This window comes from Hyla sarda, chromosome 3 (genome assembly GCF_029499605.1).
Source record: "Hyla sarda isolate aHylSar1 chromosome 3, aHylSar1.hap1, whole genome shotgun sequence".
Classification (NCBI taxonomy): Eukaryota; Metazoa; Chordata; class Amphibia; order Anura; family Hylidae; genus Hyla; species Hyla sarda.
The window spans coordinates 400,142,849-400,162,619 of NC_079191.1; the positions used below are offsets into that span (position 1 = coordinate 400,142,849).

The following is a 19,771-nucleotide window of genomic DNA, read 5'->3' on the forward strand; positions in this document are numbered from 1 at the left end:
TCCCGAGTACGGAAATACCCCATATGTGGCCCTAAACGGTTGCCGTGAAATAAGACAGGGCTCCGAAGTGAGAGCGCCAAACGCATTTGAGGACTGAATTAGGGATTTGCATAGGGGTATTCTACGCCAGTGATTCACAAACAGGGTGTCTCCAGGTTGGCCAATTTTTTTATTTCAATTTTTTTTTGTTTCACATAAAAAATGGTATAATAAAAGGTGCCATCAAGGTACAATTTTTCTCAGAGTTGAAGGGATTGGCCAACCAACTTTTTGTTAGTTGTTCTTTGATCTAGCTCTTTGATCTAACTTCAATAGTCACAGATATACGTTTCCCAAACACTTCTAACATATCCGACTGTAAAGGGTGGGATGTCACCCAAAGCCTTTGATGAAAAAAAAAAAAAAAAAAAAAATTATATATACACATATACACACATATATATATATGTATATATATATATATATATATATATATATATATATATATATATATATATATATATACACATATATATATATATAAAAATTTGGTTGTATATGTTTTCATGTCGGATGTGTCTGTATAAGAGATTGCAGAAAAGGACTACTTTTGGTTAAAAAAAGAATATTGTAGAAAGCCTAAATGACGCTTTTGCCGTCATTTACGTAAATGTGGCCTTATGGCTTTGGTTGCATATGTTCAGCAAGCCATGACAAACACAGTCTTAATTACAGTAATAAGATTTGTGACTAATAAAAGAAAAATTAATTTGAATTAACCGAACCACCTCTACTATTCATCTGTGATCACGCATATCCGACAGGTAAAGTCTCTCTAAAAATGACCAAATCTTAATAGCTGACTGCACAAAAATCTCATTAAATGAGATGTCTTTTCCTCAATTTGATGCATGCACAGAGCAATGTCCAATAATAAGCCTGATGTTTCAGAACGCAGCTTTTCCTGTCCAGATTTTCAATTTCCAAGTGATAAAATAAAAGCAGAGTAAGATCCATTCTTCAGGTCAGTGAACATTTACCTGCTGCAGGTGATTGAGGTCGGACCTTCTAAAGAGCAACGCGTTAAAGCCGATAAAGAACAAAATGCTAAAGCCTGCAACTATAGGACAAATTCCAATATAATGAAAAAAATAATAATAATAATATATATATATATATATATATATAAATAAATACTGTGTTGTAGGCGCCCTACAGGCTAGAGAATATTACTACCTGAATTCTGCAAGTGGACTTGTCCTAGGGTCTCTCAAAATGACAGACAGAATTTTAGGAGCCATTCGACAAAAATGCTGAGTAATTTCTTTTTATCATCAATTGACCCTCGTTCATGCAATTTAAGAATCAAGGCGAAAAAGAATAAAACAACCCTCAACGCAATAGGCAGATGAGTCAATATTTTCACAGATTAAACCTAAAATAAATATTCTGCCCCCCCCCCCCCCCCCCCCCCATAGAATTGAGCAAAGATGGAAATAGAACCGACAGTGATATTAATCAAAATCTTTCTCCAATTACAAGCAGTCACCATGGGGCCCCGACTCTGGTCAGGGACCAATTAGCTCCTGAAACGGACTGCACCAGAAAAACAGGCGGGCGGCGGGAACCAGACATATATCATACAGGTATCAGTCACAGGACAGCATCATCACATAATGAAGAAAACCTACAAATAGGACTAGACGGACCCCTATGTATTACAGCAGCTACAAGATGAATTAAAAACATCCGGACAACTATAATCCGCTTTATTGAGGTTACCCACTTTAAAGCGAAAATCAATATATGTCTATATGCATCCAAGAGTCAAACAAAGTGAATATATATATATATATATATATATATATATATATATATATATATATACGGGTCAGTATCTTCCTCAGGGAGAGGAGACCACTTCTGGTGTAAAAAAGGGAATTCAAGTAGGCCATTTAGCACTCCGCAGGCTTCTGGGTACAAAAATATGCAAATTAGCTCACCACCTTCACAGGTAGTGCGTCCTGCAAAACAGCTCAGGCTCCACTTAAGAAGTCTCAGAATTGATTGGGATTTATGCCAAGCCAGAACTCTCTCTCCAGAAGGAAAGAGGACCTATCTGCAGACAGCTGTTTCGGGGTGCTTGCCCCTCGCCAGTACAGAGCAGGGTTATCTGGCTTGCCTGCGGTGAGAGGCCTGTGACTAGTTAAACGGGGTCAGTATTTTCCTCAGGGAGAGGACACCACTTCATATATATATATATGTGTGTGTGTGTGCGTGCGTGCGTGCGTGCGTGCGTGCGTGAGTGTGTGTGTGTGTATTTTACAGACATACAGTGAAACCTCTCTAAAAGACCACCCCCTTTATCCAATTTTTCAGTGCCACATTGATTGTGCATTCTTTACTGTGAGTGCACGTGATCAGAACCTTAACAGGCGCGACATCTAGAGAGTTAAATAACCAGTATCAGACTGATCTCATTAACAATGCGTGTCAGCTGCTAACAGCAGCCGACACCAGCCATGTAAAAATAGACTATGTACATCATGAGTCAGGTAGGGGTTAAAGGAGATATCCAGTGGTGAAAAAATGTATCCCCTAAGGATAGGGGATAACTTTCAGATCGCAGGGGGTCCAACCGCTGGGGCCCCTGTGATCTCCTGTACGGGGCGCCGACAGCACGCGGGAAGGGGGCTCTGGCATAGAGTTTTATTGCGAGCGAGCCGGGGCCCCGTACAGGAGATCGCGGTCGGACCCCCTGCGATCTGAAACTTATCCCCTATCCTTAGTATAGGGGATACGTTTTTTCACCACTGGACTACCCCTTTAACATAAAAACTTCATTTAGACAATACATTGATTTATCCACAGTGAGAATAGATCCGGCACAACCTCTATAGTGACTTATTGCACTAAATAGACCGGGAGAGGAAAACCCTGATCTTGATTGCAGGGGTGTTCCGGGACATTTGTTTCGTGCTTGCGCACTTAGGGTAGGATCACACAGAATGGATCTGCAGCGTATTTTATGCTGCGGATCCACCGATGATGGAACCTACAGTTTGCCTCTAGCTGTGCCTGCTCATAGCGGCAATCCGCCACTACGAGTAGATACACAGTGTTCTGCAAGTTGCCATGCGCAGGGTACTCGCACACATCGCAACTGCTCTCAGCCTCAGGGAGCCAGAGGAGGGCTGCGATGTGTATGAGTACACTGCACATTCTTGCTGTGATTCGCAGATCTCCGTGTGTCTGCTCGTAGCAGCGGATTGCCGTTACAAACAGGCACAGCTGGAGGCACACTGTAGGGTCCATCAACCGCAGATCTGCAGCGTAAAATACGCTGCAGATCCATTCAGTGTGACCCTACCCTTAGGGTCTATTCAGACGGCAGAATTTCCGCCTCAAATTGAAGCCCATAAACTTCTATGGGATTCCGCACTCCCATTCACACTTCAGAATTTCCACTTGCAGAATTCTGCAAGCGGAAATTCAGAAGTGTGAATGGGAGTGCGGAATACCATAGAAGTCTATGGGCTTTAATTTGAGGGGGGATTCCGCAAGTGGAAATTCTGCCGTGTGAATAGACCCTTAATGCCCAAGCACGAAACAGCTGTCCTGGAACGCCCTGCAATCAAGTTTGTAACCCCCGCCACAAGTTTTGTACATGCACATTTGGTTAAATTCTTCAGGAACAGTGAGTGCTATTGTCTTTTCTTTGTTGGATATACTTCATTAATTGATTTCTGGTGACATATTTCCATTAAGTAGATGTGCGTGTACACTGATTCTCAGTGGTGAAATATGGTCAGTGTGTAGGGAATGTCACTTTGGGTGTTTGATCAGAAACTTTCACCACTGATAAAGGCAATCACCAGAACTAATTGAATATTGTAAAAAAAAAAAAAAAAAAGAAGAAGAATTACTGCCGCAGAATTTCATCACAATAAATCAAAAGATATCATTTAGATTTCCACATTGCTATCAAATAGTCTGGCCTAAGGTAATGAAGATGCGCTTTACTAAGCCGCAGCATCACCAGGTAATGATATTCATTGTCCAGATTAGAACGATACTTAAAAAAAAGAAGTACAAGATAAAATGGTTCTATGTTCTTTATATAATAATAATCGTTCTATAGTGGCAACATATTACAAGGTGCTTTAAAGGGGTATTCCAGGATTTTTTTTTATTTGACTATGCTACAGGGGCTGTAAAGTTAGTGTAGTTCATAATATAGTGTCTGTACCTGTCTGTGACAGGTTCGAGAATGGTGAATTTTTCCGACCCTTAGCCCAGCTTCGAGCAAGCAGGGCCGGACCTGACAAGATGAGTAAGCAAGCAGGGCCGGACTTGCCCGCTCCGTACTCTGCAGCCCCCGGCTGTTCTCAGTAGCAGGGGGCCGCCGCTAATAGCCAGCATGCGGCGATTGCCGTGGCTAGCTATTACCCTTTAGATCGCCGCTGTCAAAGCTGACAGCGGCGTCTAAAGGGACATGTGAATGCTCCCTGGTGGGCTAGTGGGGTGGATTGACCCCATGCCTCCCCCCCCCAAACCACTATACAAATCTGGCATTGCTGTAATCAGGTGACCTAAAGTATATTTTTGGTTCGGAGAATATTCTTGAAAAATTAAAAAGGTATCATTATAGTAGGTAGTTATGGCTAGTATAGGGCGAGGAGGAAAAAATGAGAGTGTAAAAGCGAAAATTTGCCAGGACAAGTGGATCGTCATGATATTTTGCTCCGTTTTAGTAGTTTTTTTTTTAAATTAAATTTCCACACCTCTGGGGTTTCTCATAAATCTTATGTGATTTTCACCCCAATATTTATTTTTACCAGCATACAAAACTGACTCATTAGTCATCTGATGACAGGGAGCCTGTCTGCTTCAATGGGTGGAGCGATCGCTTGGTGGGAGAGAGATCAATCTGCAACTAATGCAACAGCTGTAGGCCCCCTGACTGAAAACCACAGGTCTTTTGAATGTATGCGGCTCATTTATGTTTCAATGGTTGGGGTTGCTGATGTGTGGGAGGGAGGAAAATGGAATTATGGGATTTGTAGGCAAAAGAAGAAAACAAACAGGATATACCAGTTCACAAAAATCTAGCCACGGAATTATGGTTATCTCACAACATCCAGTTAAACTTTTGTGAGTGCTTTCCTTTAAAATTAAAAGGGTTGTTATATACAGTGAAGGAAAAAAGTATTTGATCCCGCTAAAATGATCAGTCTATAATTTTGATGGCTGTTTATTTTAACAGTGAGAGAAAACAAAAAAAATTCCAGAAAACGCATTTCAAATAAGTTATAAATTGATTTTTATTTTACTCAGTGACCCTATATCAATTAGCAAGATTTCTGCCTCCCAGATGTCTTTTATACAGGTAACGAGTTGAGATTAGGAGCACTCTTAAAAGGGGTACTCTGTCCCCAGACATCTTATATGAAAGATGTCTGAACGAGGGGGTCCCGCCAACCCCTGCGATCTCTCCTGCAGCACCCCATTCGTCTGGTGCGCAAAGCGAACTTCGCTCCGAGCCTGATGACTGGCGATGTAAGGGCTGGAGGCTCATGACGTCACCGCCCTGCCCCTCAATGCAAGTCTATGGGAGAGGGCGTGGCGGTGAAGTCATGAGCCTCCGGCCCTTGCATCACCAGTCATGGAGCTTACTTTAGCGGGGTGCTGCAGGAGAGATCGCAGGGAATCCCAGCAGCGGGAGCCCCAGGATCAGATATCTTATCCCCTATACTTTGGATAGGGGATAAGATGTCTAGGGGCAGAGTACCTCTTTTCTACAGAAGCAAATCCGCCAAACTCTCCACCGTGGCCAAGACCAAAGAGCTGTCCAAGGATGTCAGGGACTAGACTGTAGACCTAAACAAGGCTAGACCATCGCCAAGCAGCTTGATGAGAAGTTGGAAAAAAAAAAATAATTGTCAATCTCGCTTGGTCAGGGCCTCCATATAAGACCTCAACTCGTAGAGAGAATCAATGATCATGTGAACGGTGAGGAATCAGCCCAGAACTACACAGGAAGATCTGGTCAATGATCTCAAGGCGGCTGAGACCATAGTCCCCAAGAAAACAATTGGTAACATATTACACCACAAAGGACTGAAATCCTGCAGGGCCCGCAAGGTCTCCATGCTGAAGAAATCACATGTACAGGCCTGTTTGAAATACCCTCTTAGTACCCTTGTCCCCCACCTATTCCAAATAAATTGTAAGCTCTTGTAAGCAGGTTCCTCAATAACCTTGTTTGATTTGTTGAGTAGTTTGTTACTATGTAATTTCTGATTTTATCAGTACATTTACCATCTGTATTGTAAAGTGCTGTTAAATACATTGAAGCTACATAATTACTACTAGAAGGACTGTGCAGTATTTATTCCATCCGGGACCATGACTTCTGTTAGATATTTTATTGGTTATACCTTGCAAAGGTCAGAACATACCTGCTCCATGTCCATGGTGGTTTCAATCATTTCTTGGAATTTAGAGAAGTCTGAAGACAGATCTGTGATGGGAGTGACAAAGACGGCTAACAGCAGCATCTGGTGAGTCCCTGGAAAGACAAAGCAACACGTCCTTTACTCTAGATTTTATTACATCTTGAGCTGGATCTGGACCAAAATATCATCCAGCTGGGCAAAGAAATGCCAAAAGAAGACATTAGGTTTAATACGACACACAAGCTATGAAGGGTAGGCATCTAGATTGTATAGTTTATCAACCAAACAAATGAATACTATAAAATGGAACATAAAGGACTCTGGTTAACATGACTAGTTATACCATGGGTCTTTTTTTCAATAGAAAATACGTAAAACCATGGTAAAATCTCAGGTCTTTGCAGACACAAAGCTTCATCATCCCTCCTTATGTAACCAATGTTTCTTCAGTCTCACCCACAGATTTGTGCAGGTAAAATCTAAAGGTTTTGGAAATTTTGTGCACAGAAATTGACCAGTCATTTAGTATTGCAGATTTTCACTCTTAATGCAGTTAATGCACCTAATATGTAAGGATTTGGTCAAAAAGAGATGTCGCTGCATATCATGGCGTACGGACAGCAGCCCGATTCACTTTTTATAGTGTCCCTGTCAGTTAAACAAAAACTTACGAAATGTCAAAAGTTTTGATCAGTTGGGTCTCAGTACAGTGCCCCCACCGATCAGTTGAACAGGAGTGCAGAAGCATGTGTTTCACTTCCTGGCTTCTCTATCTAGCTTCACTAGAGAGGCTCCATAGACTTCTTATATGGCTGTCAGGAGATCGCTGGGCACTGCACTGAGACCTCTACAGTCTAAAACTTTTGACATGCCTTCATGGCATGTCAATTTTTTTTTTTTTTTTTTTTTTTTAATGACAGGGACACTTTAATGGCCAGAACTTGGTCAACTAACAACTTCATTCTGGTAAATTCCTGCATGAATACATTTTCTTAATATTATCTACACAATGGAGCATATGACAAGGCTGAAATCAGACAGAATGCATGAAGAGCTGTGATGAGAATGTCAGAACATGGCCACTAAAGGGTTACTGAACACTTACTGTCAAGTTTCCCCATAGGTTACACATAATTTCTGTGGGTGCCAGCAAGAGGAGACTGATCTGATTATGGTCTAGGGCCCCAACAAGTACAAATTATCCAAAGCGGAGAATTTCTTTAACAACATACTAGCATACAGTTTAGAGGTAGAAGAGTATTGGTAAATGTGCCTAATTATGTTCATAATCTGCAGTTTCTTTACTCTGGATTTGCGGCTAAGAACATAAACTAATATTGTTCATGTCTGGCATCCAAAAGAGATCGCCAGCGCCAGAGGAAGAAAGGATTCTTCGTATAAGTCTCCAAATTTCCTGCAGTTGGTCCATGTCCATTCTGTGTTTAGCTTTCTACCAGCACAGGACTGTGTACCTTAGAACGGGAACGTAGAGCAGAAAATGAAAAGCACCCCATGTAACTCTTAGGATTACAGGTCCATGTGTCCATGTCCCAATAAGTGGTGGATTTTCCCCTGGTACTATCTTTGTAGGTAAGAATGTCACCCGCAAAAGGGTATGAAGGTAATTCGGAAGACTAGCTTCTAGTTGTGTGGTGGCCGGTCCGGGAGTCAAAAGCAGAACCCATCAGAATGAATAAAACAAAACAAACGGCCCCAAGATTGGTGCTGCAATCTGAGGTAGAGGGATATCACCTTAAAACATATTATTGCTTGGAATAAAGGATTTTTACCGCAATAAATCGTCCTTGAAGAAACATTTGGAGTTGTGGAACTTCCTGCCAGAGCCAACCTTGGAGCCATTTTTTGGTTTTGTCATTTCTTAGATCAAGACTGTCACTTTCAGAGAAGTCTTTTATTAATGACTGTAAATGTTCTGTACCCATAGACAATGAACCCGCCAAGCTAATGGGAGAAACCACTAAACATGGGGTTGGCTTGTGTCTGCCAGACAGATGTTTTCCTGCATTCACGTAGCATTATAATGAAGTGCCCATTCAAGTAAGAATTGCGCAGATTCTGGCTGTGAGTCGCCTTTAGTTTTACAGGCACGATCCAAGAAAATGACTATTAAATATTTATAAATAGGCAGCACATTCAGCCTCTGTGAAACGGTGAAGACTGGCAAGGAAAGCAAAAAGGAAGTGTGAATGAAACCATCAGCAACAAGATGCTCTCAAGAAGAAACAAAGAGAGTTGAGAAGGGTGTTAAGAGTATGAAAGGATAGACTAGAAGCCTGACAAGAGGCTTGTGTGTACACCGAGTCAGACTGGCACTGAAAAAATCTAATTTCACTCCACTCAAGGAGACTCCTTGGCAGGCCGACAACAAGAGAAAACTGTAAGACAAAGACGACTGTCGCAAAGACGACAATACCTACACAGAGATATAGAAATAAGATGTGTTGTTTACCTTTCAATCCTCAACAAGACAGATGAAATTGCCATTTATATGGAGGAGAGTTACTTTCCATCTTTTGTTTTCCCATGGAGCACTGCCTAGAAAGGCTCCATACACAGCTGGATCACTCAATGATAACCAGTACGTGCCAGAGCTGCATCAAAAGGCATCTTATGCAGCCAACCAGTACCCCGCTCTGTACCGACAGGTGGCAAGGACCCTCCTAAGGGCACAACACAGGATTTCTCCAGAGGGATATTCTGTAATGTGCACGTGTGCTTTACACAGCTGTCTAAGGATCACTATAGTACTGTATCTGTGCTTATGAGTGGCTAGTGCCAAATTCACTGTGAAGCAGGGGAGCTGCACATTGTTGGCCCTGCCTGAGCTCTGGGACCCTTGCAGGTGGAGGCCTTTTGCCCAAAGGGGAAGTAAAGGTTTGTGGTGGTGCATCCTTGTGAACTTTATTTTTTTGCAGTAGGGTAATAAAGCCCAGAAAACCCCCCAAAAAACAGCATCTTCTGGTTTGGCTAATATACTTAGTCATATTTAAGGCACTAATAAGGGTCAGGCCCTAATTTGAGCTGCAAAGAGACTTTATCCTGTCGAAAACCTAATTTGCATATTACAAACCTAAGAATGGTAATTCAGCCGTACAAAATGTATGGCCTATCCCTTATGAAGGCCATCTATATAAGATTGACAATGCACCTACAGTGACTGAATGAAGCAAGAATATTACACAAAAAAAAAAAAAAAAGTGGGATGTAAATTTTGGATAAGCCTAACGAAAGACAAAATATCAATATTTAATAACCATATACTGTATTATAGCAGAATTGCTTTGCATCAATTATAGAGGTATGAAATATACATGATACCTACACAACCATCCATAAAATGCGAAGATAAAAGATCCATCGCATTTCCCCTACAACTTATATCTAAAAACTGCAGCAAGGTTATCTGGCAATTCAACAACAACTGCGGCCCAATGATATATATCATTATGGTAGTTAGGTGAATGAGTGAGCAACAGAAAGGTAGTGTATGCAAATAAGGTGGATTATACCCGCTCAGGGGAAATCACACCACGGGGTAGCTTTTTGCAGCCAACAAAAGGGTACGGGAGGGGCTGACCCAATCAGGCTTACTTATCTTTAATCTGCTGCAACCATAACCTGCATCCATCAGTCTGCACTGTGGGGGATGCCATTTACCAGATAAAATGCTTTATAAACTATTACTTACTCAGAAGCTCATTTAGCTATAGAAAGCATTTCTGTAATGTCGAGAGTAAAGGGCTTTAGACGTGTCTTACAGATACCTGTGAGAGACACATCAGCCAGGAAGCAAGAAATATACACGGCGACCGCACTGCGAAGATGGGAGTTGGCAGACAGCAAAAGAAGAAAATTATACAGCGGAGACGACGCGTGATCCAGCAATTGTTTCTGCCTTAAGCAGACAATGGTGGTTATTGCCCAACAAAACCACTTAACTGATGTTACCACAACATCTAATTGTAGCTTGTTGCTCATTATTGACAGGTAACCTCCACTGTAATCCTGGAGAAGCCACATGAATAGACTCTGCAAACACCACTGTAATTCTCCTGGAAAATCCTTCATTATTGTAGCTACCATATCATTGAAGGGTTGGCTCAGGATGGACGTGATGCATCGCTAGGAAATGCTTCCAATGTCCAACCAGCATGTCTGACCAATGTGACCACCACTGATCACTAGTACAAAGTGCCTGGTAAGGATAGTGTACCCGACAGGAGATTGCGTGGCACAATGCTCTTCTATCCCCAAAGGAATTCCAATGAATTACTAGAATAAAAAGGGACATTGATCAGACCTCTGAAAATTAGAAACTGGGGGTATAACTGAGATCTCTTTTTGATACAGTGCAGTGAATTCACTTTAAAGTAGGACTCCACTGGCCAGCGATTGTAACATTTAGTTCGGAATGTTGTGCGTGTGCTGAGGGGGGGTTTGCCCTGCCCCCTCATGATGTCCTGCCCCCTCAATGTACGTCTATGGGAGAGGGCGTGGCTGTCGCCACGCTCCCTCACATAGACTTGCATTGAGGAGGCAGGGCTTGATAAAGGGGCCATCCCCACAGCGCGCGCAAAGCATTCAGGACTAAAAGTTCCGAATGCTGGCCAGTGGAGTACCCCTTTAAAGATTTAAAAAGTTAAAGAAGAACTGTGGGACAGAAAAACCTATCCACTATCCTTAGGATAGGGGATAAGTATCAGATTGTGGGGGGGCGAGGGAGGGGGGTTGGACCGCTGGGACCCCCCATGATCTCCTCTACAGGGCTCCAGATCTCCTTCTAAATAGAGGGTGTCAACCACCACAAAAAGTGATGGCCAACATGCCCCCTCCATCAGGATAGGGAATACGTTCTTCGATCCCCGAGATCTCCTCTAAAAGGAGGTATATGATACCCCCTAACCACATGATAGGGGAAAGGATCTGATTGGTGCAGTTAAATCATTCACTGATCACTAAAGCAGAACAAGTCCCTTTCTTCATGATTGAATGAGGTGGCACACAAGCTTGACCAGGGCTGCATTCACTCATTTAGGGACTGCAAAAAAGATAGCGGAGCACCTTGCTTGGTATCTTCAGCAGTCTGATAGCAAGTCAACAGAGCAGTGATTGGACATGTACTTGTCACACTACTCATTCGAACAAGGGACATAGATTTTCATAAGCAATCCATAGACATACATTATGAGCCTATCCAGGCCAAGAGACATAGAAAGTTGAAGTTTTTATTTAAAAAAAATAATAATAATACATTTTGACACCATCTTTCGCTATCGCCTTTGCACCCCTAACAGGAGCACAGTCATTGCACTTGTGGATGTTTTCACAAAGTCCATGGTTGTCATGAGGTCAGAAGGCACTGGCACAGGAAATCTAAGGCTGGGTTCACACCACGTTTTGTTAAATACGGTTCCCGTATACGGCTGGGAGGAGGGGGAGGGGCTTAATCGCGGCGCCCGCACTCCCGCCTCCGGTCGGCTTCGTTTTCGGCCATATGCGGTTTCCCGACCGCAGGCAAAAACGTGGTCGACCGCGTTTTTGCCTACGGTCGGCAAACCGCATACGGCCGAAAACTCTCCAAGTTCCATATATGAATTATTAAACAGACAATAATGAGTGACGTAGATGAATCTGCCAGGGTCCTTGTGAACAAAGAATACCAATAAAAAGGTGAGGAAACTGTAAAATAATCTATATAGGAGGTTGGAGACAAACTTTTTTATTTTTATTTTATTTTTATTTTTTTTATGATCTCCAGCTGGCAAAAAAAAATCCCAGTACAATCACTGGCCTTAGCAGATACCACCTTACCCAGGGGCTGGCTGAGAAAGCATCTTCTGCATGTCCAAGTCCAAACAAAAACAGGAATTTCTGATCAGCAGGGACTGGGCACCATCGGGACTAACTACAACGGCAAGGGATGGGGCAGGAAGTAAAAAAAAAAAATTTTTTTTTTCCACCTGGGACCAGAAAACCCCTTTCAGGGCATATTTAAGCTGGACACACTTGAAGGGGTCTTGTGATGGAATCTAAAACTGTGCAGTAATGTCAACTTAAAGGAACGTATATCAGCATTTAACACTGAAACATAATGTAAAGTCAGGTGCAGGGTTTCCATGGAATGTTATCTCCATTACTTTTTGGGTTACACTAGGGCAAAACTTAATCAACTATGGGGGAGATTTATCAAAACCTGTCCAGAGGAAAATTGCCCAGTTGCCCATAGCAACCAATCAAATCGCTTCTTTCATTTTTAACAAGGCCTCTGAAAAATGAAAGCGCTCTGATTGGTTGCTATGGGCAACTGGGCAACTTTTCCTTTGCACAGGTTTTGATAAATCTCCCCCATAGTGTTTTGGTTACTTTGCTAGTCCTCTACTTGTTCTTTGCATATGTGTGTTTTTTTACGATATGAACAACTGACATGGCATTATATACGGTACGTGTCAAATAGAATGGGACTGCACCACCAGGTCTCACATATGCATCAATCTTAAGGGTTAGGATAGGTGGCATGGCAGCAGTTCAACTGACAAAATGAGTCTCCCGGCGGTGCTAGGACAATACCATAGGATAGACTTTAGTAATATGTACGCCCAATACAAAAGTATCCTGCACTCACCGTTGGGAATGTGACTCACTTGAGGCTGGAAGAAGCGTAGTTTACGCGAAACCGCCGGCAGTCGTCTCTGAGCGCCCACGCCAGTCTGCTGTCCTGGTCCCCTGGAATCCTCCATTTAGGAACGTCGAGTCACTTTCCCAGCAGTGAGTGCAGGATACTTTGACATGGCATTATAATTGCCAACTGTTGCTATGGGAGGGGGCTTTGTCTTGAGAGCTTGAACCTCCAGCTCACCTGCCAAAAGTTCCTGTGCATGGATCCACTCTGTGCGTTTTTACCAGTAGAGAATAAATGCAATCAAAGCAGCACGTGCAATTGATACAGCTTTATTTTACACCATCGTAAATCAACGATTCCCCAGCTTCATATCACATTTGAAACCTAGAGGTGTTACGTGCACATGCTCGAAACGCTTCAAGATTTTGAAATGTGATGTGAAGCTGGTGCTTTGTTTCACAATGGTGTAAAATAAAAGCTAAAATAATAAAGTTCCAGTCCTCAACTACCTCAGCCAAAAAAGGATGTACAATGGATAGTTGGAAAATATATATGTGTTAATATATCCTATACATAAAATAGAATTTCTCACAGGGCCCATGTGATATACCATAAACATTTTCAAAATAGTATATGAAAAATCTAATGTCCAATAAGCAGAAATGTCTTATCGGACCCGCGGCTCAGCTTTTTAGTTCTCTATATCTCAATTCTATATCCCCTCCTCAGACCCTCCCTCCATTGATACACTCGGGCCTGTTAAAGATATCCACTGTTTTACTATAATTAATCTGGCATAAAAAAAAGTGACCTTTGAATTTTTTTTTCCCCAATCCCTTTTTATTTCTGTCCCAATATCACCTCCCAGGATCGCATTTATTAGTGTTAATGTTATTCTAATCTTCCAACTTTTCTCAACTAATTGTATAACTTCTCCCCAAAATGTCTTTATTTCTGGACATGTCCAAAGCATATGCAACAGTCCTGCCTCTTCTTGCCCACATTTTGAGCAGGCACTCGAGTTCTTTTTACCTATTTTATGCAAAAAAAGAGGTGTATAGTACAGCCTATAAACTATATTAAACTGTATCACCCTATGATTCGCATTTAATGGAATAACATTAATTCTTTTGTGTATTTTTCCCCACTGTGCTTCTTCTATCTCACCCAATTCTTTTTGCCATATTTTTCTACTGTGATGATTTCTCTTTAATATACAATAATTTATTAAGTGCTCTATATATATCTTTGACAACTCTTTTTTTCCCCCATCTCTGTATTCACCATCAAAAAAACTACCTTTTACTATTTCTACTTTCTTCCCCTTATCTACCGTATCTTTTACTATACCTCTTAATCTCATATATTCAAACCATGTCCCAACCCCAACTTCTCTACCCTTTATTAACTCTTCCCATGTTTTAATCTTCCCTTCCTTATATATATCCCCTATTTTATTCACCCCCCCCCCCCCATTGTGCAAGTGTTCGAAATTCTAATCTATTTCCTCTACTGTGTTTTTATTATTCCAAATGAGGGCTATATCCAATATCCCAGTTATCCCCACCTCCCTTTTTATTATTTTCCACGTTCTTTTCAAGGCAGCTATTGTTATACAGTTTTTCCATCCAGTAACTGGTAAATATCATCATATGATCCTCTACATCGTTCCATCAAATACTCAATCATATGAGATCTCCTCCAGTCCCTAATAAAGTATAATTGGGCGGCTAAAAAATACTTTTTCACATCCGGAAACGCCATTCCCCCTTCTCTTCTGGGTAAACAAATATTCTATCTTAATCCTCACCCTTCTTCGGTCCCATATCAAAGCATTGAAGATTGACAGCATTCTTTAAAAAAAAAAAAAAAAAATGTCATCACACCAAATGGGTGAAGCACTAAATACGTATAATATTTTCGGCAACATAATAGTTTTAATTAATATCATTCTGTCTGCTTTAGAAATTTTGAAGTTGCTCCATATTTAAATTTTCTTTTCCATGTTCTTTATTAAGGGTTCTAGGTTTAATTTATAATGATCTTCTAATTTACCTGAGATTTGTATACCTAAGTATTTAAAGTGCTCGTCTTTTTTAAATATTTTTATTTCGTTTTCTATGAATATTATTCTCCCCCAATGGAAGGAGTACTGATTTGGACCAGTTTATTTCTAACCCTGAGAAACTCCCATATTCCTTGATAATCTCCATCACTCCAGTCAGATCCGACTGTTTTTCCAAAAAAAGCAGGATATCGTCTGCATATAAGGATATTTTGTCCTCTCTCCCCCTTGCACCAAACCCGCCAATCTCCTTCTCCTCTCTGATCTTAACAGCCAAAGGTTCCATGCTCATAGCAAACAGCAAGGGGGAGAGAGGGCATCCCTGTCTGGTGCCTCTTGAGAGCAAAAATTGCTCTGATAATTTCCCATTGATCGACACTCTTGCCTTAGGTTCGGAGTATAACAGTCGGATCAAGTCTATACATGTTTTCCCAAAGCCGCATTTTTCTAATACTGCCCACAAGAACTCCCACTCCACCCTGTCGAAAGCCTTAGTGGCATCTAAAGACAGGATGGAGTGGGATTCCCCGCCCTGTAATTTTCCCATATCTATTTAAAAAACAAATTTTGTTTAAAATATTGTATTTTTTTTTGTAATATGTGGTGGTAATAAAAAAAAATGTAAAAAAAAAAAGGTCCAATAAGCATGGAAGGATATTCCTGAATAGGTGTGAACCGCAATAATAATGAATGACCGCAATTCACATTCAATAGCAGTTTATATTGAACAATCCTGTATCTAAAATAGCTGGTGGTACCAAGTACCGCTCACCACTCCTTATAAGTTCGCCGTCCAGAAGCTCCGCTATGAATGACAAGGCTGCTGGTTTACAGTAGGTATTAATGCGTCTCCGCAGGAACAGTGTCCGGCCACAATGTTTCAGTATGGGCACATGTAGATGGTAAGCAAAAGCAGCGTCTGACATCACCCAGTTAGCTATTTCAGCTGTGGTGAGCAGCCGCGAGGCACTGGTATTTTGAAGCGCTGGTGGTACACAGTGGTCTGTGAAATAGTACCTGGCAGGTTACACAGATAGAGATGACTGGAGTGGCAAAATGACTGGAACGGCAGTGTGTTCAGAGTGGCAAGATGTTCAATCCAATAGCGGTCGAACAAATATAGGATATATCAATCCAGGGAAAAAGTACTTCATAATACAAAGTCCTTCCTTAGCACCTAGTTCAGACAGAACAAACAGGCCAAACGCGTTTCGGGGTATTGACAAGTGTGTGCTAACCTCTTCCTCAGTGGCTTAAGAATGATATACTCAGATAACAGGTTATTTATATATAAAACTGATCAGATAACAGGTTATTTATATATAAAACTGATTATTCAGCTGGGAGTTGGGGGATATAGTTGATCATTCAAAACATGGTATGGATCACCACGAGATGGAATCATAAGAGAAAAGATCATCACGCTGTATCAAGAATAATAAAATCATAAAGTGAACAGAACATTTATTGAATATAAAAATTAAATTAACAAAAGTCACAATTCACATACAAAGATGCAATTTACCGTTTATGCGGTTTAAAACCCAAATAAAAATAAATATAAAAATATATAAATAAAATGAAATAAAAAATTAAATATAAGTATAAGTATAATTTTTATACAGATTGGTCATTTACTATTTTGTACATGTTTATGGTATATCACATGGGCCCTGTAAGAAATGTTATTTTATGTATATGATATATTAAAACATATATTTTCCAACTATATATTGTACATCCTTTTTTGGCTGAGGTACCCAGTTAACCTCGTACAATTTGTTGTAAGCTGTCCATTCCTTTGGTTTGATTGTATTCATTTCCTACATTATATATGGTGTATTTTGGTCTCTTACGTGTAACTGTTCTGCCACCGCTTTTTGAGTTGTTTTGTTTTGTAGACCAGAAATGCTCTATGGGACCTGGGGACTGAGAATGCCAGGAAACTGAGGAAAATTGGTTTCTGGAGCCAATCCATGACTACATAACGCTAGTGACATGGTGAAGAATGAACTTAACAGCCTGCAATGCTTTGATAGGCCCTACTGTCCACCCATCTATCTGCAGGTATCACACCATTACACCAACTCCATCAGTCTAAACTGCTGACACCTAACAGGAAGGGTTTAGTGAGTCATTGTGCTTACGCCAAATTCTGACCCTCTCATCGGCATGATGCAACAGAAATCTGGATTCATCTCACCAGGCAAGGTTTTGACACTTCTCAGTGGGTCAATATTTGTGCTCTCTTGCCATTGTATTTCCCTTAGATAAAGCACTCACCTAGGCTGCTGTTAGACAGGATTGATCACACTATTCTCCGTACACTGTGCACCATTGCAGGAGAAAAGTTCAAGAGGTTGTCAGTTTTTGAAAAACTGTCCCAGTTAGTTCAGCACCAATTTTCATGCTGCAATTGAGGGCCTCAGATCAGTAGGTTTTTCCATTCCAATGGAGATTCACTCAAATTGATCCAAAAGACTTTCTCACTTGACCTTATAGTAGTGCACTGGGGTCACTGGTATCATTTTCATGCAGGGAAGCATTTTGGAGATTATACATTGTGTGTGTATTATACACACATACATATACAGTCATGGCCGTAAATGTTGACACCCCTGGAATTTTTCAAGAAAATGAAGTATTTCTCACAGAAAAGGATTGCAGTTACACGTTTTGCTATACACGTTTATTCCCTTTGTGTGTATTGGAACTAAACCAAAAAAAGGGAGGAAAAAAAGCAAATTGGACATAATCTCACACCAAACTCCAAAAATGGGCTGGACAAAATAATTGGCACCCTTTCAAAATTGTGGATAAATAAGATTGTTTCAAGCATTTGATGCTCCTTTAAACTCACCTGGGGCAAGTAACAGGTGTGGGCAATATAAAAATCACACCTGAAAGCAGACAAAAAGGAGAGAAGTTCACTTAGTATTTGCATTGTGTGTCTGTGTGTGCCACACTAAGCATGGACAACAGAAAGAGAAGAGAAGTGTCTGACGACTTGAGAACCAAAATTGTGGAAAAATATTAACAATCTCAAGGTAACAAGTCCATCTCCATAGATCTAGATTTGCCTTCGTTTACAGTGCGCAATTTTATCAAAATATTTGCAACCCATGGCACTGTAGCTAATCTCCCTGGGGGTGGATGGAGGAGAAAAATTGATGAAAGGTGTCAACGCAGAATAGTTTGGATGGTGGATAAGCAGCCCCAAACAAAGTTCCAAATATATTCAAGTTGTCCTGCAGGCTCAGGGAGCATCAGTGTCAGTGCAAACTGTCGACACAGAGACATAAAAAAGCAAGACTACATTTTGCCAAAATTAACTTGAGTAAGCCAAAATCCTTCTGGGAAAAAGTCTTGCGGACAGATGAGACCAAGATAGAGCTTTTTGGTAAAGCACATCATTCTACTGTTTACCGAAAACAGAATGAGGCCTACAAAGAAAAGAACACAGTACCTACAGTGAAATATGGTGGAGGTTCAATTATGTTTTTGGGTTGTTTTGCTGCCTCTGGCACTGGGTGCCTTGAATGTGTACAAGGCATCATGAAATCTGAGGATTACCAACGGATTTTGTGTCGCACTGTACAGCCCAGTGTCAGAAAGCTGGGTTTGTGTCCAAGATCTTGGGTCTTCCAGCAGGACAATCACCCCAAACATACGTCAAAAAGCACCCAGAAATGGATGGCAACAAAGCGGTGGAGCATTCTGAAGTGGCAGCAATGAGTCCAGATCTAAATCCCATTGAACATCTGTGGAGAGATCTTAAAATTTCTGTTGGGAAGAGGTTTCTTCTAATAAGAGAGATCTGGAGCAGTTTGCAAAGGAAGAGTGGTCCAACATTCCGGCTGAGAGGTGTAAGAAGCTTATTGATGGTTATAGGAAGCGAGTGATTTCAGTTATTTTTCTCAAAGGGTGTGCAACCAAATATTAAGTTAAGGGTGCCAATAATTTTGCCCAGCCCATTTTTGGAGTTTGGTGTGATATTATGTCCAATTTGCTTTTTTTTCCTTCTTTTTTTGGTTTAGTTCCAATATACACAAAGGGAATAAACATGTGCAATCCTTTTCTGTGAGAAATACTGCACTTTCTTGAAAAAATTGCCAACATTTACGGCCATGACTATGTATGTATGTGCCTTCTACCATCTAATCCTGTCCATTAAACGATGTTCAGTTCTATCCTTTTTTAAACGTCTGATCTCTGGATAAGCTTCTTGGTTGGAAATCTCGACTATTTTCTTTTTCCTTTAGCCTTACTTAATTAGAAAATAAAAATGAATTGAAAGAAGGAAGTCCTGTAAACCTCTGGGATTCGGGAGTCACCACTATTGCTAATATTAGTGTGTTAGACTGAAAAGGTTAGTGGAAATAAATTAAAACCTGAATGTAGGAAATCAGCCATGAAATCTATAAAAGAATGCTAATTTTACCACTTGCCTGCTCATGCAATCCTTTCATATATTTGTGTAAGTGAAATGCACCTCAAGGTTATATAAATCATGGCAAGTGGAAAATTATTTAAAAAAAATATTTTTGGAAGACTTTGATAGGTCAAGGACGGAACCAGAAAAAACACATTTTAGTTGGATGTTTGCCCAGTACAACAAGTCAATTTATT

At 40.9% G+C, this 19,771-nt stretch overlaps 1 protein-coding gene across 1 annotated transcript in view; it reads right to left on the reverse strand.

Annotated features, from left to right (window-relative positions):
- The window catches only part of MSH2 (mutS homolog 2), a 145,334-nt gene that overhangs the window by 64,299 nt on the left and 61,264 nt on the right, over positions 1-19,771 (reverse strand). The window contains exon 8 of the mRNA XM_056568081.1: positions 6,441-6,550. Within this exon, the coding sequence (XP_056424056.1) occupies positions 6,441-6,550 (110 nt within the window). The remainder of the gene's footprint in view (positions 1-6,440; positions 6,551-19,771) is intronic.